This window comes from Apaloderma vittatum, unplaced genomic scaffold (genome assembly GCF_000703405.1).
Source record: "Apaloderma vittatum isolate BGI_N311 unplaced genomic scaffold, ASM70340v1 scaffold7616, whole genome shotgun sequence".
Classification (NCBI taxonomy): Eukaryota; Metazoa; Chordata; class Aves; order Trogoniformes; family Trogonidae; genus Apaloderma; species Apaloderma vittatum.
In genome coordinates, this window is record NW_009723296.1 from 9,881 (window position 1) to 32,234 (window position 22,354).

General features: G+C 38.8%; 1 protein-coding gene across 1 annotated transcript in view; it reads left to right on the forward strand.

Annotated features, from left to right (window-relative positions):
• Positions 1-309: 309 nt before the first annotated feature.
• LOC104275942 (ATP-binding cassette sub-family C member 9-like) overlaps positions 310-22,354 on the forward strand; it is a gene marked incomplete at its 3' end in the record, with an annotated part of 44,973 nt that continues 22,928 nt past the window's right edge. Inside the window, 13 exon segments of the mRNA XM_009872047.1 lie at positions 310-454; positions 1,850-1,991; positions 2,357-2,429; positions 2,431-2,479; positions 3,537-3,703; positions 4,454-4,696; positions 10,681-10,875; positions 13,605-13,769; positions 16,076-16,231; positions 19,024-19,158; positions 20,425-20,587; positions 21,209-21,249; positions 21,892-22,034. Coding sequence (XP_009870349.1) covers positions 310-454; positions 1,850-1,991; positions 2,357-2,429; positions 2,431-2,479; positions 3,537-3,703; positions 4,454-4,696; positions 10,681-10,875; positions 13,605-13,769; positions 16,076-16,231; positions 19,024-19,158; positions 20,425-20,587; positions 21,209-21,249; positions 21,892-22,034 — 1,817 coding nt within the window.

Sequence of the window (22,354 nt, forward strand, 5' to 3'; positions counted from 1 at the left end):
TGCATTTGACTTTTCTAAAGAGAAAATGAAATAATTTTTCCCAAAACTTTCTTTTTCTTTCTCATAGAGAACTTGCATCATAACATTTGCGTATAAAATGAACACTAGAAGACATTGCATAGTGTACTTAATGGTTATGGACTAAACAGTATGTTTAATATAAACACAACCTTCATTCTAGTGGGTCCATAAGCATTTTCAAAATACAACTAAATTTTTCTCTATGGGTTCTTCAGTGCGTTCCTTCTGTTTCTTTTCATTTTATCTATTCTCTCTTTTTTGTAGTAATAGTCAGAACTTCTGGAAGCAATGAGGCTCGCATTTTGTGGCAATGACAATGCTTCAGCCTACAACATCAGTGCTGGTGTCCTAAGAAATGTCTGCTTTGTGGATGCCCTCAACTTGGTTCCCCATGTCTTCTTACTATTTATCACCTTCCCGATTTTGTTCATTGGTGAGTTACTCCATGGAGCTGTGCCATCCTCTAAACGCTTGAACATGTATTTATACTCGGTCATGTTAATATATGCTTGGAGGCCTGTGGTGAAAATCACTGGATGCTCTGTATTTATTATTTTTTGAAAAGAAGAGAGAGAGAATGGCTTGACCCAGAGGACCTAAAATCAACCTGTTTGAAACGGCAGGAATTTTAGATACAAATCTAAACTAAGCAGCATGAAAAGATGGATGAGAACTAGAGAAATCGGATCCAAATGCTTTGAAATTTGTGTCTTGAGAAGTTTACTTCAGATTTTAAATTAGCAACTTGCAACCTTAGCTATTATTAGAAGATTAGGACAGTGGGTCTGAATTGCCTTCAAGCTATGTGAACTTCAGAGAATATCAAAAATAAGTGACTTGGATCTAAGGCTAGGAGAAGTGTAGGAAACAAAAGTAGATTAATTACCTCTTTTGTCAACATTTGTAAACAGAAGTAAAGCAAGGACATAATCTTATTTCACAGGAACGAAAGTAAAAAAATGATAAATCTCCTCTGAAGAATTTAGGACAGTGGAGTGTCTCTAACTTACATATTCTTGCAAAAAAAAAATCATCTAAACCAGGACAAGACTTGCCACCATGAGAGGCTCACCTCTGATCAGTCCCCAGCTCCCCCCTGCACTGCCACATCCCTCAGGTCCTTGGTGTCTGGCTTCTTGTCAGTTGGCTGGCTTCAGAGAGGGTCATGCCTGAGAAGTATAGGTGCCATCTGAGGTGATAACATGGAAACAGGCTTCAAGAGTGATTTGTTGATGAGCTGAGCCCTGGTGCTGTGCTAGAAATGCAGCAGGAAAGAGGCTGGGTTGTGCCTGAGGAGCAGAGACTGGGAAATTGTTGCTCAGCATCCCCTGAGACAGCGCTCCCAACCAGGCGTGATACAGAGATAATAAATTTCATTAGTTTGAGGTAAATATATCTCTTCTTGGTCTCATTGGAGGATGCAACTTTTATATAAGTTGGAAACTTTGCTCACTCTTGTCTGTGACTGGGAAAACTGCAATGACACCTTCACTTAAGACCTTTCAGGCCCTATTATCTGAAGTTGAGACTCTGAGACATTTCTTTTGGTTTTCCCATTTTTGTTCTTGTCCAGGGGCCTCTTCTCCTAGGGAAGTCTGTTGTCCTGTTGTCCTCAGGGTCAAATCTAAGTTATGGCTGGGCTACGTGGCAACTCAGGCACTCCTGGGTCATCTTATTAGTAACAGCAGCCCTCAGAGTCTTGTAGGGGTTTTGTGTTGTTTATATACTACTGCGTGTGACCTAAGGATTAGAATAAGGAATTGATAACCAGGTCACTAACTGGCTGGCTTTGTGATAACCTTCCTTTTCCATTACTATTATTTCTCAGGCTGGGGAAGCCAGAGCTCCAAAGTCCAGATTCACCACAATACCTGGCTGCACTTCCCTGGACACAACCTTCGGTGGATCCTGACATTCACCCTCTTGTTTGTACATGTGTGTGAAATAGCAGAGGGCATAGTTTCTGACACGTAAGTGATAAGTTTGGTGGATAGCCAAGCTAATTGCATTCGTTAATGTATAGTGTTAGTGTGTGATGGCCTGGCTAGTAAGGCGTAAGGAGTTTCCCCACAAAATTAGGGGCCCTCAGTTCATGAACTATTGAGATTCTAATGGGATGAAGGTGAAACAATTGTTCTTAGCACTTTGTTATTCTCCTCTCAAGATATAGCAGCAAGTAAATATTGACAGAAGTTAAAGCATTCACATGGAAACTGTCTTTTTGTCTCTAGGAAAATCATATTTTTCTCCTTAATAGGTTAGCAGCACACTTAGGAATGTAACAGTCATGAAAAAAGACACTAAATTCACTAATTTTTACCTCACTTATTTTCAGACACATGAAATCTCGCCATCTGCATCTCTTTCTACCAGCTATAATGGGATTTGTGGCTGGCCCCGTATCCATTAGTCTATTACCATAATATTGAAACATCGAATTTTCCAAAGTTACTGCTGGGTAAGTCTAAGTCTGATAACTATGTACTCCTACAAAACCCAGAAGTATAGCCAAAGTCAGCTTACTTAAATTGAAGAGGATGGTGAAATGCATGGAAATATTAAAAGAGAAAAGAGTAATTCTCTGCTCTTTGAATGAGTATTATTGTAGCAGTTATTGGATCTTTTTTTAAGGTACACATTGAAAACTATTTTTAAAAATTGTGACAAAAGGGAAAGCTTAGTATGCCTATTATATTTCTAGTATGAGCTTTTAGGTATTTTTTAACACTGCTCATTATTTTGAAGTAAAAAATTGTCTTCATTCAAAAGGGCTATTTTAAAAGTTCATTTTTAGTAATAATCTGATCACAAACCATCCTATGCTGTTGTTTCTCAGCATCCTTTGCAGTTGATTCTGAGAGTCTACTGTTTCAGTGTTCTGATTCTGCGGTCTACTGTCTCAGTCAGGAGACGGTCAGAAAAATTTGACCAGATGATATTGCAGCACGTAGAATTGTGCTGTCCAAATTGCCTATAATGCAAAGACTTGAATGAGCCATTGACAGATACAAGCCAGGATGCAGGATATAATTGAACTATATAAACTATAGTTCATATATTAATTATATAGTTTAATATATAATTAAACTATATTAACTCATTTTACGAGCATATTTCTATATGCTAACCTGCAATGCATCCTGCTTTTTCAAAGAGGCAATAGGATATATGTCAAGTTACATGACTTTTACTTCATGTTAAATACAAAGTTTTTGATTAGCTCCAGTGGACTTTTGTAATTGTATGAAGATTCACCTCTTTGAAAAGTGGTGGCCCAGGAAAGACAATAGCGATCTGGGAAAAAAAAGTGCAAAGCAAATCTCTCAAAACCAAGTTCTTGACTTGGGCTGACATCACACTGTGCCATCTTGCACGCGGATGATGTAGAGGCACATCATGCTTGCATTGAATTAAGCCATGGAATATTTCTGTCTGAGAGCCCCAAAACTTCTGCAGCGCTGGCATAGCTAAATTTTATCGTGTTTTTAAATTATCCATGTGCACCTGTTTTACAGCTCTCTTTCTTTACTGGATAATGGCCTTTGTCACCAAAACGATCAAGCTTGTCAGATACTGCCAGGACGGTGTGCCTTTTTCTCAGCTGCGTTTCTGCATCACTGGAATTATGGTCATTCTCTATGGGCTGCTGATGGCTGTGGAGATCAATGTCATTCGAGTGAGGGTATGTGGTTCTTTTATCAGGATCTGAAAAATATTGATAGTATCTCGGGGATGAAGATGGGTCTTTAGTCCCAGCATCTCTGACTTATGTCAAGTTTGGGCTAAAGTTTAGCTTAGGTGTAAACTGCATGCCCTTCATGTGTCCCCTGGACTGGGTATGTATGTGTGTCTGTGTGTGTGTATACACAGAGAGAGTACATACATATTACATATAGATAGATATACATATTCTACATATACATATACATATACACATACATACATACACATATACCTATACCTATACCTATATATACATATACATATATCCATATACATTATACATATATACATATATATATATGATACATATTATATATAGATAGATATACATGCATATTTGTCCGTGGGTGTGTGTGTATGTAATCTATACAGTATATGCTATGTTAATTCAGGTAAATTGTATATGTAATGAATGTCTAAGTTAGCATATGTTCTTACCCATGATAATTTTAAATATATCCCAAGAATTCTTTTTATGTTGCTGTTCAGATAGAGATGGGTGGTGCTGGTAGGCTGCAGATCTATGTCCACATCCCATATTACTCAATTTCTTTCCAATTATGCTGTTAGATTTTATATTTAAACTGAATGTACAATTGCCTTTAAATGCAAATTTGAGACTGTATTTTTATTATACATAATTTTTATTACAAATTACTATAAGTAAGATAATTCCCGAGTACATACTATCTGTTTTTCTCCTCTCCAGAGGTATGTTTTTTTCATGAACCCTCAGAAAGTAAAGCCACCAGAGGATCTGCAAGACCTGGGGGTGAGGTTTCTGCAGCCGTTTGTCAATTTGCTCTCAAAGGCGACTTATTGGTGGATGAATACTCTTATTATATCGGCTCACAAGAAACCCGTGGACCTGAAGGCAATCGGAAAGCTTCCAATCGCAATGAGAGCATTGACAAATTATGTTTGTCTCAAAGAAGCGTATGAGGAACAAAAGGTAACCAAATAATCTGTTCATGTCACCATTTGGCCTTAGAAATTATAGTATCACTTCAAAGTTTTTGTGCTTCTACAAAACCCTAGTTTCAGTAATTTTTAACTTGGGACTGTTTGTTCCAAGGTGAAATTTGGCCTAGGAAGTTCCAAACCGATGGTTACTGTTTGGTTTTCAGTGAATTTACAGCAGAGGAGAGTTGCCAGATTGAGAGCAACTGGAAACTAAAACTGTAATGGACTAATCACTAGATTTCATTTTAAAAGTGAAAGCTTTGTTTAAATCTTAGCTGTTTGTGACAGCATCTTAAATTAGAATACATTCTGTCCATAGTTTCAGCTGGAAACACTCATCTTAACTTTTTTTCTCCAGAAAGAGAAATAGCCAAAAACACAAATCAAGAATAGCCAAAACACTGGTGTCTTGTCATCAGTGTTTTAGTCACTGGTCCAAAACACAACAGCGTCTGGGCTATGAGGGAAATTAACTCCATCCCAGCCAGACTCTGTACAAAACCAGTGCTGGGCAAACTTAGTGCGTAAGGCAGGAGTTTCCAGAGAAACTTATGGATGCATTTATGCAAAACTGGTGCTTTGTTTATGCTTAAAGCTTGTGATTTGTCCCCCCAAAAAAGAGAAAGATTTTGTGTAGCAGGAAAGAGAAAAGATTCAAGAGCCTGCCTCTATGATTTGTACATACATGTCAATTCTCAAGCATAAACAGAGAGAATGCAAACCTTCAGAGGCCACTTTGGAAAATGTAGCATGAAGGACAAAAGCATATAAAGTCTGTTCCTGCACACACCAGATATATGTGTTCCCATGCAGTGTACGGTTTAGAACTGCAGTGCAAGGGGAAGCTGGAGGAGCAGCTCTCTGCTCCCAGCAAATGATGGAGCTGCAGGCTCCTTTCTCTGCTTTCTGAAATGAAAGCAGAATCAGTATAATTGTTCCTGTTCTAATAGATTTAGGTTGCTTCTCTTTCCTCTTGCAGTCGATGCTTATAGAGACTAGAGACAAAGACCCTTCTTCTTTAAGCAGATAACTACTGAGTCATAGAAACTGAACTTTTCACAGCAGGAGAAGTGCATCCCTTAGGCCAACTTGTTGCCTAAATCCTATTTATGGAGACCGAAGAGTCTTGGGCACCTGCATGCCCCGAGGATCTGAGTCTCTGTGCTGTTCTTAATGACAGGCATGGTGACTGGGTGCAAGCATTTGGCTGTAGCTCATATACATCTGCAAATACTGTGTGTGCCTGCACAAATACACCACTGGATGCCAAAAGGCATGTTAAATATTCTATTGCTCATGTGCATGAATGCAGACTTCCAGCGTGTAGCTTCCCTGGTGCGTGTTCTGCCACGTATGGGGATTTGTATAAATGTACCCATGCAGTTACATGCACTTGTGTTTATAAAGCTGGCTTACATCAGGTATTTTGGTTCTGTAGTTGTTTAAAGTCTTGAGATTACCACAGCCTCTAGCACATTTGTGCTAATATTCAAAACCAGGCTCTAACCCTAAAGTAAACTGATACTTCATAGATAAAGTTAAAGTAAACCCAAGGGCTAGAGCCAATCCAAAGAGCAAGGCAGTGGAACTCACTGCAGTTCACTCCCATGGAGAAACGTGTTGGCTTGTGCATGGCTGGGCCAGAAAACAGCCACAGAATTTTGAAAATTCTTCAGGTTGAAGTGTGGTCTGCAATATGGAAGAGATAATATGTCACTGGCTCTGATGCCAGAGTGTGTTTTACACTAATCTTCGGCAGCTGGTGAGGGGAGCTCCCCAGCATCCTCTGGATTAAGTGGCGTTATCCCTGCCTGTGCCTGAAGATAGCTGATCTCAGCAGTGCTCCACAGCCCTGCAGAAAGAAGGCGTCTGCTCTATTCCAAACCCTTCTTATCACCCCTTGATGAAAGATGCTGAACATGATCGTGATTATTCTGTACTGTAAAATGCCTTTGAGATAGCTCACGTGATGTTGTCTTGCTATCCCTTCTGCATGCTATGAAGACTGAAACCAGATAAGGTTCTCTGCCAAATGATAGCTTGAGGGGAAGAAGTCAGGTTAAATTTTGATGACTGCTTTCTCAAAATCACAGTTTTCCAAACCTGTGTCCTAACTAAATAGGAGTGTAAACTAGTAGGTCTGAGATTAACTTTTTATGTCTGCTATATTCTGCTAAAATAGCATATTGCCTCTTGCATAACCATGAAGTCTGTGAACACAGGGTTAAACTTTTTCTTGTTTTCCTTAATGTCAGTGAAAAACTTTTGAGATTTGTATTCAACTATTTAGGCTGAATTCTTCTGGGTCCTACTATATGAAGGTTGGCCCTCTAACATGAGACCTTTGCAACTCCTTAGTGACAAATCTGAATTCATTATTCTGCTCTATGGTTTTTTACATTTCCAATTTTTCATGAAGCAGTTCTTAGCATTATGAATGCATTCACCATGAAAAATTCTTTAGTTATAAGTAATCTTTTCAAAACATCAAGTAATTTAATTTTGATGTCACTTTCATGCTACATGGTATTTTACAGAATATTAAAACCAGTTATCAGTAATTTTAATGTAATATCAGGTAATATAGAACAATAAAATAGAAGGCTAAATAACTGGTATTAACATTCTAATTGGCTGTTAGCCTGGTAGTTACTACTGCAAAAGTAATTCCAACCCTTACAGTAAGATATAAGACATTTGTTACTGGTTTCATAGATTGTGTTTGGCAACATAGGATAATAGAGCATACCATAAGAAAACAACATGGTGTATGTTCTTTCAAATTAGAAGATACTTCAAAACTATGGGTAAAACAAGCTATTCTGATATACTTAAGTTTACTTAAATATACAATTTGAGATATTTTTCTAAACAAAGGATTGCCAAAAAAACACATTAAAATTGGCTTTCCTGTTCTCATTATTTCCTGCCATTGGTAAATATTCTGAAAGATGGACATGCTATATTTTCTTGCCTTCTTGGACAGCCTCCTGTAGAAACAGAAATACCTCATATTACAGTATTTTTATCGTGTCTTTCTAAGAATCCTGGAGAAAATCTAGCTGTGGGTAGAAAGGTTACTTCTGCGGAATAAGCAGTGATGCACCTAAGGCTAGACCCATGACATTAAATTCATATATACTCTTTAATATATATTCAGAGTTCCTACTATATTAATTGACATTTTGTCTGAACATAAAAATTCTTTAGTGAGATTAAGAAGATAAAGAAGTCCTTGATCATATACAATGAAACTCTCACAGCCAAATTTTTGGGCTAATATACAACATGTGGTAGCACTTGTCACATAATTTGCCCCTCTTCTCCCAATTTTATCCTGTTTCTGTTATTGTGTGGCTTTTGTTTTGGTTTCTATATAAGTGGTTTAGATATTTCAAACCCCATACTAACACATCATACATCACATATCCCAAAGTAGATTTAACAGATTGATATTACATTTAGTTTACCCCATCAACCAAAATCCTGTGTAATTTGCTCTGAGAGTCAATAGAAAATTTTACTTTTGTGTAATAGAAAATGTAATTTTTAAAGCCAGGGATCACCAGAAATTCCCTATATGTGCTATTTGTATTCCACTGTGGATTTTAGTTGTTATGGCAGAAAGAGAAGTGAAAGAAATGTCAGATACCTAGAAATCAAGAACAGAGAGTTGCCCTTCAGCATCACATTGTTGTTGTCAGCGCTAGCACTAAGGGGACTGGGAGACTGCAGAAAGTAATCATAATGTTTGTCTGATTCAGAAAGGCCATACAGTTTTTTCATTTAATTCTTATGACATTGGCCAAACTTTCAATAATATCTTTACTGAGACATGTCAGGAGTCATCAGAGAACTATAATGAGTGGAGATTGACAGATCACCCTTCAGCACCTTAATAAAGGGCAGGGTTGACACATAAACCAAACTGTACTGCAAGTCTGTAACACTGACCTTCAAGAACCATTCTGGGCAAGAATTTAAGATTAGAAGAAAAATCCACTTTTCTGTCTTCCTCATTAAATACTTTAGCTAGTCTCAATTAGAAGAGAACAACAGTGTTTAGCAATAGAGATTATTACAATAATTTAATTTTATTTAATGAGTATTTTTTCCATGAAAAGTATATAGATTTCATGTAGTGATGAAAATTATATAAATTGTACTAGTAGTGAAAATGGCCATTAAAATAGTAAAATCTTGTTAAAGAGCTAAGAATTAACTATTGCCATTTACCGAATTTACCATTAATTGAATGCCCGGAATAGTATGTGCAATTTTTCCCAAAAGATGTCAGATGTGTTTTCCTAATAGCTTAGATTAGCTTCTATCAAGCTGTTAAAGTGCAGGTTATTTCTTTGAGGAGGATGACAGTAGCCCCTTTAGTGCAGTTTAGCTCAAAACCCATTAGGCAACAAATTCAGAGCCTTTCGTCTGGGAAACTCACATGAAGCCCTTGTGCTCTTTCCCTCAACAGAAGAAGCAGTTTCAATCTTACCACTTTGGGAAGCGTTGACTCTGATTTGTCCCCATGCTGCTTATTTCTCTGCACTAAATCTTCTCAGCACTGGATACGACCAGGCTGGCTTACTCTCCGCAAGCCAGGAAACAGCTCTCTGGCCCTCCTGTACACTTGTACAATTTTGGCACCATGCACATATTCTATCTCCCTGTTGAAGTGGCATAAAAGGGAAAATATAGAGAAAAGAGATTAAAAGAAGAAAAATTATGGGCAGACTTGCTTTTCTTTGGTTAATTTGCTGTTGCAGGGGGTTATTATTACCGGGCTATACTTAAAATGTCTCTGTGAACACTCAGGGGCTTGGCTTGCAGGCACCCGTGCCACTTGAAAAATGTCAGATGCTCTTTTCAAGTGTCAAAAGCTGCTGCCTGAAACACAAGCTCTGCAGACCATGGATATGTTAGGTAAAATTCTTTCTTCTTTAAATTGAAAGGACCTCAGAAATATCAGAACTCCTCTGACGAGATACAGAGATATGCACTGGCTGGTGTTTTAGGGCAAGAGTTGTGATACTGCATAGATCCAGAGGAATGAAGGTTAGAACGAGCCTTAGCTGATTTAACCTTACCTTCCAACACAACCTATTACTTTTGTTTTAGCTTCTGTACAAGTGGTTTAGATATTTCAAACCACATACTAATGCATCATACATCATATATCTCAAAGTACATTTAACACATTGATATTACATTTGGTTTACTCTATCAACCAAAGTCCTGTGTAATTGCTCTGAGAGTCAATGGAAAATCTTACTTTTGGGATGGTGCAATAGAAAATGCAATTTTTAAAACCAAGGACCATCAGAAATTTCCTATATCTGCTGTTCATGTACCACTGTGGATTTTACCTGTTATGTCAAAAAGAGGAGGAAAGGAAGTGTCAGATGCCTAGAAATCAGGAACAGAGCACAGTAACTAGTGACTGGCTGAAGTACCTTTTCCTGGCAGGGATCCAAGAGATTAAAAACAATCCGATAAACTAAAATAAAATATGTTCTTGCAGGTATCTGTCCATGGTTTTTTCCTTCAATCTCCTTCTCATATCAGAAGCCTTTATTAGATCAAGTGGTTTCACAGCTACTGTGAAAGTCAAGATTACCCATATGAGCAAGAGCTTGAAAGGTCAGACCTTTCATGAGCACACATGTGACAAGGAGCAATGGCTACATGCCAGTACGATTAATCTGTATTTGCACTCCTGTGTTCACAGGTTCAAAAAAGTGTTAGGATTTAGAGGTGAAGAACCACAGTCACCAAGAGGAGGCAGGATTTGAATTTGCTGTGAAGTATGTCTGAAATCTGTGATATCTATAGCATGCTTGCTACCTCATCTACTCCAAAACATCCTTCAAGAACTATCTGGGCATCCAGAAAGGAAGGAAATGGAAGTTGCTGTATACAGCCAGGGCAGCCTTTTCTTGATGCAATGATGTCTGTTTCTCTGTTCTCCAGAAAAAGGTAGCAGACCAGCCCAATCGGAGTCCCTCCATATGGTTAGCCATGTACAGTGCTTTTGGACGACCAATTCTTCTCAGCAGCACATTCCGTTATTTGGCTGACTTGCTGGGTTTTGCTGGGCCACTATGTATTTCTGGCATTGTCCAGGGCTTCCAGAATACAACCAATAATACAAATACAACAGAACAGGTAACCCAACAACATGGATCAAAATGCCTTGTTTGATAGTAGTTGTGGATTCATATCAGTTATTTAATATGTCTGGCTGCATGCTTTGATATGTCTGTAGTCATCATTGTATGATTTCATTGCTTCCTTCAAGCAAATTGAGTAATTTTTTTTGTGTGAGAGACGATCAAATTATAAGCCTGAGTAGTGGAAGTATTTGGCATGAAGGTAACACAGTGCAGGCTTCCCCCAGTTACTCAACTCTCTGTCTCTTGGTGAAGTTATGCCTGCAGTTTGGGGGAGAAGGAATAGCTTTTCTACTCCTCAGTTATGCCTCCTTGTTTCAGGCAGGACAACTGCTGGGAGTGCCTTAGTGATGCATCCAGCAAGGATGAGTCAGGGAATTTTGCTTAATTTCTGTTTGTCGGTCCATTTGTAGCTTTTTGACATGTTTGAGCTCTCTGAAATCTGTTTTCTGCTGGGTAGCCAAGCGCAGTCACTCCGTTTTTGTGACTGACAGTGCTGCTTGTCACTGTGATGAAATGGATTGGTGCATGTGAGATGGAGAAGCATCCATGTTACTCAATGACATTCTTGATACTGGAGATGCACAGATGATGCTAGTTCACAGCTCATTTCAAGTTACACTGATACTGAACTTTCGGAGACCACCCTAAATGCTGAGCAATCTCCTGGCATAGAACATTTTTTATCATAAGAAAAAGAATTTATTAATAACTAGTGAAAAGAGATAAGGTAAAGTTATTTTACTAGCTGACAGCAGAGAAGACATGATAAAGAAATTTTTCTATGCCTGTCTTCTGCTGTGGAAACATCTCCATACGCTTTATGCAGTGAGTGTTTTATATTTCAAGGAGAAGATATATATGTAATGGAACAATATTTTCCCCTCCAGATAAAGTATTTGACTATCATCACTGTCCAAATATCTCCTTGGCTGCTCACTCCTGACATTCATTTTCTTGACTGATTGTCTGAATTTGGCTTTAGACTCTCATTCAGCCACTGCACTGAAGAATGAGACTTTAATAAAGCTCTTTTTCATCCTTGAACCTACATGTATTGGATTTGAGCCACAGAGTTAAAAGACAACGTGCCTATTTTGCCTCAAAAAAATGAGGGGCTTTTGCATTGTCAGAAAATTGGCATTTTCTGATCTCAGATTTAGGAATCTGTACCTCATATGCTTCCTTTATCTTTTGTGCTCTTCAGTGTGGTGGTTTTAGTCATGTTTTTAAGTTTTAATCAACACTGGCTAAAGGGAAGATTAAAATCACTGGAGAACTTGAAACCACTCCAAGAGCCTGGCTTGGTGACATTTGCTATTGCTCTTGGATACATTTCAGAATATATTTTCTTTTAATTTATGGATTTTGCTAAACTTTCTCTTGGTTGTTTTTGCTTTGCTCTTGCTTTAAATTGTCTCTACTTTCAATTAATGTGAGTTAATTGAATTTTATGCTTATTCCCCTTTAATTCCTGAAAACTCTATGTGTATTGATAAAGGTATCCACAACCATTATTTTTTTGTTGATATCCCCACTCTGTAAACATGGGGAACTTTACGGTAAGTTTATAGTAAAACTTTACCGTAAGGTTACAGTAAGTTTACAGTAGAATATTACAGTAAGTTTGCAATAGAACGTTAAGAGAAGAGTTTTCAAATATATGTATCTGACCAATCATGCACTTAAGCATCCCTCATTTCAAAAAGTCTTGGGCTGATTGAGCCAATTAGTCGTACTACTTCAGTGGAATTTAAGTGTCTTAGAGACATTTGGCCTTTTGAAAACACTTCTGGGTGCTTCTGCACACCTTTGAGATGTCAGCTGCCTGTGGCAGAGGGAGAAATGTGTGGGGGCACTGCGGTGAGGTGACCTCCCCTCTCCTGCTTGCAGCCTCGTGGCAGATGACAGTAATCTAGAGTGATGAAGGAATCTTCAAGAAGGTAGCTACATTGCTTACTTTCCAATATTTTCCAAACCTTTAATCTCAGAAACAGGCTGCGTATTTCAGTAGAACAGGCTTTTTCCTTTCCCTTTTCTTTTTTTTTTTTTTTAAAGAATTCCAGTACATCCTGCTTCCATCTGGATCGGAAATACCAAAGGAATAGCCTTCCTTGCAGTATTTTGGTACATTTTGAGAGCAGCACAGTGAATATAAAAACTAGAAAATCAAAACAAATAAAGTGACTGAAACAAGATTTCTTTCTCCCTTTGTGGAGGCATTTAAATCCAATTTTGTGGGGAATACTGGCATATGTATTCTTATTTTATCCATAATTCACAGTTATCATAGACTATGTTTTCATTATATATATATGCAACATAAATAACTATTCCCATATAATAAAAATAAAAATTCTTACTGCTTCTTCATGGAGCAGGTGGAAAGAGCTTTGTTTTCTACCCTACAAATCATCAGAATTTGATGAAGAAACTAAAGATAAGGCAGACATGTGGACCTCATTGTCCCTTTCCTGCTAAAACAAATTCATTTTAGAACCGCTAAGTTAAGATCCTAAGTCTTTGGAACATGAGCAGAATATTTAATTTGTATCCAAATGATTTTTATACATAGGACAGAGAGAAATCTGCTTTCCACAACTGTCCCATAATACCGTCAATATTTTTTATTCTAATGCAGTGACTCAATTTCCTCATTTCCAGCATCTCAAGAATATATAGTCTCTCCTATGCCACTTCAGTAATTTTTTCCTTTCTTTTCAGGTGAAGGATCCATCAAATTCATATCTTTCCTCAGAGGTATTCCTCAGGAATGTTTATGTTTTGGCAGTTCTTCTCTTCCTGGCCCTCATCTTGCAGAGGACATTCCTGCAGGCGTCCTACTATGTGACTACAGAAACTGGCATCAACCTACGAGGTGCTTTACTGGTGAGCAAAGATATTCCCGTGATCTGCCAAGAAATTCACTAGAATCATAGAACAATTCAGGTTGGAAAAAACCCTTGGGATCATCAAGTCCAACCATTAACCCTACCCTACAAGTTCACCCCTAAACCCTATCACCCAACACCACATGTAAACGATACTTAAACACATCCAGGGATGGCGACTCAACCACCTCCCTAGGCAGTCTATTCCAGTGTCTGACCACCCTTTCTGTGAAGAATTTCTTCCTAATGTCCAGCCTAAACTTGCCCTGTTGCAACTTGAAACCACTCCCCCTGGTTCTGTCCCTAATTACCTGTGAGAAGAGACCAGCACCAACCTCTCTACAATGTCCTTTCAAGTAATTTTAGAGCATGATGAGATCCCCCCTCAGCCTCCTCTTCGTCAAACTGAACAGACCCAGCTCCCTCAATTGCTCCTCATAAGATCTATTCTCCAGGCCCTTCACCAGCTTTGTTGCCCTCCTCTGCACTCGCTCCAACACCTTGATACCTCTCTTATACTGAGGTGCCCAAAACTGAACACAATACTCAAGATGCGGCCTCACCTGTGCTGAATACAGAGGGACAATCACCTCCCTTCTGCTGCTGCTCACAAAATTTCTGATACAAGCCAGGATGCCGTTGGCCTTCTTGGTCACCTGGGCACACTGCTGGCTCATATTCAGTCGACTGTCAATTAGAACATCCAGGTCCTTTTCTGCCAAAAGGCCTTCCAGCCACCCTTCTCCAAGCCTGTAGCGTTGCATGGGGTTGCCATGACCAAAATGCAGGACCCTACACTAGTAATAGCTCCAGCTTTGTACTTTCACTTGTCTTGGTCTTTTTCTGAGGACTCGGTTAACGTTGTTTGAGAGAAGATATGCACTGCATTTTTATGCAGAAAACTGGAAAAATAGTATCACTGACATAGCCAAACTGATGGCAGCAATTCCTTTAGCTAAAAACTGAACTCAGCATGCTAACATGTAGAAGTTTAACACTCCCTCTGTGCATGTAAGAACACATGCAGCTGCTGTCAGGTATGTGAAAATAAGCAGCGTCTTTTTGGCTCCGCATCTGCTTTGTTCATTTGCTTATGAGGTGACTTCTGCTGACTGAACAGTCACCTGCAGAGTGTCTTTGGCCAAGCTATGTTTTACAGGAACGTTGTCCATGTGTCATGAGTGTCAGTTCTGAATATTTATGCCCTTTTGCACAGAGGCCTGTGGGATGGAAGAGGAGTGATTCATCTGCAAAACTGTATCTCTAAACCCAGCATCCATTAACCCTCTGAGAAAGCCGTGTTTATGAACTGGAGCCAGCAGCTCCAGCTCAGCACGTGGGTGGGTTGTAGCAGGGATCTCCGCAGACCAAATTCCACAGACGCCAGTAGCGCTGTGTGCGGAACAGAAGCTGGAACTGATGTTTTGCCAGGTGTAACTAACCACAGGAATATCATCTCAGCATGGAAGCTTCTTTTTTTTTTTGGTGCACACTGTGGTCGATGTAGCATTTTCTGCCATCTCCCAGGACAGATGGTACAGACTTGGTGAAGAAACAGTACCTGATTATTTCCTTGTGCTTTTGTGACTCCCAGTCACCAAAATGGGGACTCTTAAGACCATATGCAGCTGATGTAATTCACCACTGTCTGTAGGTATTTCTGATTAATTTTACAGGAATTGCTCATGGACAAAGCATAGCAAAGAGCACAAATCATTTTAAAAACTTCTTTGAAGCTGAAGTGTTTGATATTTCGTCACAACTGTGAACTGGGCTTGCAATATTTGTCTTTAAAATTCTGATAAATATAAGTCATTATAAATTTCAAACTCTGTTGAGCTCCTACAAGTTTTATGGAAATAGATGGCCAGGTGAAGGAGAGAAACCCAGAAGAACACATGCCCACCCTGACCAAAATTTCATAGCATGAATTTCACTATCTTATCTGAAACACTTTAATATCTCTTTGATAGACAGTGTCCCAAGAAAGCAGGCTAGACAAGTGTTTTTTTGAAAAAGGATCTTTGCCCAGTCTCCTAAATTTTGATATCTTCTTGTTATTTTGTTTCATTTTAGGTCTGCGTTAAGCAACAAACCTTTTAAGAGGAATTGGAGTTTTTTTAAGTCAGTTGTCTCACATGCTTTCTTTCACTCTGTCTCCATCTCTCTCTCTGTCTCAGGTGAGAGACTGGGAGAAGGGCTGTCTCTAGTAAAGACTGATACCACGGTTTGAAATGTCCTGATGCTACTGTTGTTTTATAATAATATCATATTCATATCTTCCATTTTATTTCTTTCCCACAGGCCATGATATACAATAAGATACTGAGGCTTTCCACCTCCAACTTGTCCATGGGAGAGATGACGCTGGGACAAATCAATAACTTGGTTGCCATAGAAACAAATCAATTAATGTGGTTCTTGTTCCTGTGCCCTAATCTGTGGGCAATGCCTGTTCAGGTAGAGCATCAAAGTAAGGGCCTGATTTCAGAGATCCTCCAACCTAATTGAAAAGAGTGTGTGTCTATGAGACTACTGCAAAATCGAAAGTGGAACCCGGACTTCACAGTCGTTTGCCAGGAAGACTAACAAGCAGAAACGTGGCCCATCATCTCCTCCAAGGGCTGACAGGCTGTCTCTGCAGTAAAGAATGAGGATTTTTTTCGAGCAGGATTTCCATGTCATGGATGTGGTCTATGTCTTTAAGGATGATGACCTGCTAGTCTTTTCCTGCTTATATTTCTTCCACTACTGACACAAGGCATTGCTTTATTTCTGCCATATGGCAGCAGCACAGGCATCTGACCAGCGCTGATTATTGCATTTGCAGTGGCCACTTGCAACTATGTTTTGTGGCAGGAACAAAAAGCAATTGAAACTTGCTCCAGTGACTGATAGCAGCACTGACAGTGTGCTGCATGAAATGCTCAGACAAGCTCTCATCTAAACACGCGTAGTTACTGTAAACATTTGGTTCTTAACAAGGCTGTGAAAGATCTGTAGGCAGATCTGTAGGGAGGAAGGATAAAAACTATTAGCCCGAAAGAAATCTTCAAAAGTGCTGAATGACTTAATGACCTAAGCCATGCTGATTTGCCATGAACCTCGGACTCCTGTAGCACCTTCAAAAGTTTTGTCTGGGGTGGGATTGTCATGGTCCTTACCTACACGTGATCCTGCTGACATTAAAAAAGTTTTAAAAGGGATAGAACCCATTGTTACACTACACCTGTTTTGCTGAAATTCCTAGAACTATGTCAGTAGTCAGCAATATTGCTAATATTACTGCTACTAAACCATACTGTCAGTTATGGTTTAGTGAGTCAGAAAATAACTCATGGAGACAAAGGCAAAAAAGTTTACATAGCAACAACAGAAGTTAGAAATCATACAGAGGGTTTCGTTTTAAGTCACTCACATCCAGGTTTATTTGGAAGCATTGCTGTTAACACTTTGAATTTTATTAAATGGACAAGTGGTCTGATTGCTGTGGCTAGTGAATAATTATATGTACCCTAAATTCACCACTTGTTTGTCTCTTTAATAAGGTCTCTGTCCAATCCACTACAGAAATTTAACAGCTTTCCTCACCACTACTGTAAAAGGCTAGTTTGAGAAAGCTTCTGATGATTTTGCTGGTTCCTGTAATTTACCTTCAAGCAATCAGGAGACAGGGAACACAAGGATATTTTGACCATAGCTTTGGCTGGGAATCAGCGTCAGCTGTGAATTTGCACCTGATGAGTGCATTTGGTGAGTGAGCACCTGTAGCCAAGGGTATACACGGGTTCCTCCTGCTCTTCAGCAGAAATGCTCAAACAATAAAACTGAAAGGCAAATACTTAATATTTCCTTCTCAAAATATTATGCAGCTGATACCAATGACACTGGGTTTGTGGAAACATGCCTTTCTGCTTAATAAGCTCAAATGGCTGTTGTTGGGGGCCAAAAAAGGAAGAAATTAACCCTTGGTAACTATGAGCTGGATTATAACTATAGCACTATGGAAAAGGTGATAGAACCATCCCATCTTGCCTTATGCAAAAGAGTTGAGCTTCAAGGGATGTCCCAAGAAACAGCAATTGTCAAGGCTGCTCCCTCCTCCAGTAGAACAGCTTATAGCAAATACTGAGCTTGTATCCATCTAGTGTGATCAATTATAGCCATACTGGCTATAATTCACTGGAGTGAATCTCAGAAAACAGATTTCATATCCACTAATTATAGCCTGCTATAAAGTACAAAAATTCATTACAGAATCAGAGCCCTACTAAGGGCTTCAGTTTATGGCAAGTACAAATTGCTACCTGTAACCTTGTATTATTCTGCTAAGAAAATGGCATCTAGGTATGCTAATTTACATCACAGAAGCCAGAAAAACTAAATAATGCTTTCAGAATGTTGAACTCCACGGAGTCTTATTTCTGGTATTATATGTTGTGAAGGCAGATTTAAAGACAGAACTGACTTGTTTGAGAGAGAACAAAAATACAAACTAGGGAACTAGTTCTGTATGTCCTATTATCGCTGAGGACATCTCTGTGTCATAAAGTGGAGCTTTTAATAAAAATGCTTATGTGGTAGAGCTTGTATTAACCCAGGAACCAGAATCACTGTAGTTGCATCAGAGCATTCCCAGGTAAACTTTTGTGGAAAGTGCTCCCAAACTCTTTGTAAGGCTATGGTAGCATCTTGGTATTTTCCTACAGAGCTATATGGTAGCATATTGGTATTTTCCTACAGAGCTATATGGTACTGATGCACGAGCTCAGGTTTGTGTTGCCTCCAGCACATCTGCCTCATGCTTCAGGGCCTGTTTTAGATGTGCCTCTGTCTGCAGTTGCAAGAGAACCACTAGGAGAGAGTGGAACTGTGACTCATGACAGTCCTGGGACCTTTGAATACTTCCAGAGTGATGTCAGGAGCACTAGTGTAAGTGTGACTTGAGGCCAGTGATTCTGTAAAATGCCTTGGGGCAAGTACCATCGTTTTAGTGCTCCTTTAGTTCTGTGGAAACCTCTTCTGGAATTAGGACTACCAGGCAGTAACACAAACTATGCAATTAATGACAAAAATAAAGGCTTCTGAGTTAACTTCCCACACTTTCCAAACATGACCTTGTGAAGTACGGGCTCAGCTGATTGCTATGAACCATTTAGCTGTTTATTAAAAGAACAAATATTTTTTTCTTGCTATCATTCTCACATATTGAAATCTACTTTTTTTTCCTTATGTTGTTTTCTTCTGCACAGATAATAATGGGCGTTATCCTACTATACAATTTACTCGGAGTGAGTGCCTTGGTCGGTGCTGCTGTCATTGTACTGTTAGCTCCGATACAGTACTTCATAGCTACGAAGCTGGCTGAGGCTCAGAAGAGCACTCTTGTAAGTAGATAATTTCAGTGATGTATGTGATCCAGAACTGAGAACAGGGAACCATGGGTTCTGGATTCCGTTGTTGTTTTAAGTGAACACTCATTGTGGAGATCTGCGCAAGCTGTCCCTTAATTCTATCGTCCCTTCTTTCCTATATTTCTGTGGGTCAGTATCCCTTCCTTCCTAACGTTTGTCAGACAAGAATCTAAAAAAAGTATGTGGGCCTTGACCTGCCTTCTCTGCAGTTTTCACCCAGCTAGCACAGTTCCATCTGCATTCAGTTTCGTGAAAGGATGTTATTCCTGCATTCAGATGTCATATTTCATGGGATGCTAGCAAACAGTACAAATGACTAATAAATTATGAGAGGACAGTATTAAAGAATGTGTACAACCCCATCTGAAAGGGCTTAGGGACATGATGCTCTCCCCCCAAGCTTTGTTTTTCTCTAAAATTCAGCTGGCATTTCTGGATTAATAGCTCTTTTACACTTTTTTCAGTGCTGTAAATTTATTTTCTTAATTTAGTTCACCAATATGTTTTCTGATACTTTGTCTAATTTTTAACTTTATTCTTGTGATCCCTGAACTTTTTAATCAACCTTTGATGTTTGAGTAGTCAAATATTTAAAGATCCTTGTTACCTTAATATTCAATAAGCAAATTATACATACAAGGATCTGATCTTCAGCACACTTCAATCCTGTTGAGTTGTGCCATTTATACAGAGGATTTATCTTAGCATAATTTAAGAAATAATCTGAATCTTTCTTTTGCTCTTTTCTGAATTCCTCCAATTCGTAACATCTTTTAGGTTATGATTTTACAAACACTTACGATTACTGTTTTTCGGTGAGGGCCAATTAGCTAAATATATCAACAAGTATCTCACTTATTTGTGTGATCAGTCTGTATGAATTGCAGAATGAATCGTGTATCAGCAATTAAACACATGTAGTCTTCTGTCAATGGTGTTATGGACACCATCGATCTCTTAATCCACCTCCCTGAGTTTCACTCTCTGTTTGAAGGGTTCAAATGTTTTGGTTTATTTTTCTTTACAGAACAGTGTCAATTTGCCCTGGAAACATTTCAATATCTCCAAAGAACATAGAATTTTATATTGTTTATTTCAACTGAAAACCTGTACAAAAATACAAACAAAAAAATGTGAATCTGCAACAAATTTTACAACAGGAGTGAAGGGAGAAGAGTTTTCTTATTAAAACTAAATACTATTACAAAATTCTTATGCTTGTATTCTTTTGAAATGAAGGATTATTCTACTGAGAGATTAAAGAAAACCAATGAGATACTGAAAGGCATCAAGTTATTAAAGCTGTATGCCTGGGAACACATATTTTGTACTAGTGTGGAAGAAACAAGAATGAAGGAACTCACCAGTCTCAAAACCTTTGCACTTCACACATCTCTTTCCAGTAAGTAGCTACATTTTTATTGCTCAGAAACACATCCTGTTCTTGTCAACATTCCTCCTGACTTTGACTGAAGTGACATACAGCTGTGCCGATGGTGCTTCTTTTGGTGTGCGTGGAATGTGATTACAATAAAAAGGCATGCCAAATATACAACACAGAAGCTTGAAAATATAATTGTATCTTGTTGGGGTTTTTTTTTGGTAACAAGGTTTCTGACACCTTCATTATCACGTTACAGTTATGAGTTGCTTTATAGTAAGAAGAGTCCAGGAAATGTTAGCAGCTTAGATTACAGCAAAGACAAATTAGTGTCTGAAAGAAATTGTATTTTCTTTAATGTAGGAAAGCTGAGAGATAATGTTTTAGTTGTGTTGCATAATAATTTTGCACACAAAACTTTTTATACAGTTCACTAAGCACATAACAGATAATTCCTTGGTTTATTTGTTTAAAGATCTCTCTCTTGTCATGGAAGGAAATTTCTTCCTGCAGAGCAGTTTTGATTTGGGAACTTTACTTACATTTCAAATAACTGTATTCTTCTAGTATCACACAACTAACTGTAAACCAGTTTTTTCTTATTTCCTATAATCTGATGCCTATTTTATTTCTCCTTCACAGTTTTCATGAATGCAGCCATACCAATAGCAGCTGTTCTTGCGGTAAGATATGATTTTTTCACTTTTCCTTACAAAAAGGCAGAGAGAAGGCTCCAGGGAGACCTTATAGCAGCCTTCCAGTGCCTGAAGGAGACCTACAGGAAAGCTAGGGAGGGATTGTTCACAAGGGCATGTAGCAATGGGACAAGGGGCAATGGTTTTAAACCAGAGCAAGGTAGATTTAGATTAGATATCAGGAAAAAACTCTTCACTACGAGGATGGTGAAACACTGAAAGAGGTTTCGCAGAGAAGTGGTAGAGACTCCATCCCTGGAGACCTTCGAGGTTGAGCTTGACGTGGCTCTGAGCAGCCTGATCTACTTAAAGATGTCCCTGCTCACTGCAGGAATGTTGGACTAGATGACCTTTAGAGGTCCCTTCCAACCCAACACAATCTATGATTCTATGATTTTACAAAGAAATTTTCTTCATTCTTAAATGTGTTAATTTCTTGAAATCATTGGCAAGTTTTTTAAATTTTTTTTCACTTTAATAGAAGAGAACTTTCTTTTTACTTTACTGGGATTCCAAATAAATTGAAGTATATAGTTATTTGCCTTAGCTGAGCAAAATATTTTTCTTTCTGTATTTGTTCATCATTTTCAAGAATCCTTATCCTAACATGCTATTTTCCTAATGTCACAGACCTTCGTGACTTACGCATACACCAATGAGAAACCACTGCAACCTGCCCAGGCCTTTGCTTCACTGTCCTTGTTTCACATCCTGGTCACACCACTCTTCCTGCTCTCCACTGTGGTTCGTTTTGCAGTCAAAGCTATCATAAGGTAAGCGGCACTTCTAGTTTCTCCAACTCTTAAACACCTACTTTTGTAATCCAACAGGGGAGGTGCTGGGAAAAAAAGGTTGTTTCTATCCACTCACATAGAGGAGGATTTAGAGGTGGGCCTCCAATGTTCAAAAATGACGTGAACATGTGTAGCAGGCCCTGCTGATGCAAGAAAGAGTAACTTGCTTAACTCTACCTCCACAAAGGGTGTTTTGGGCTTTAAGTGAGAATTTGTTATTGTCCTGGCTCTCATTGTCTAGCGACAGCATGCACACTCTTCGGAAAGAGAGTGGGTGGGGGGACATCGGAACACTACTA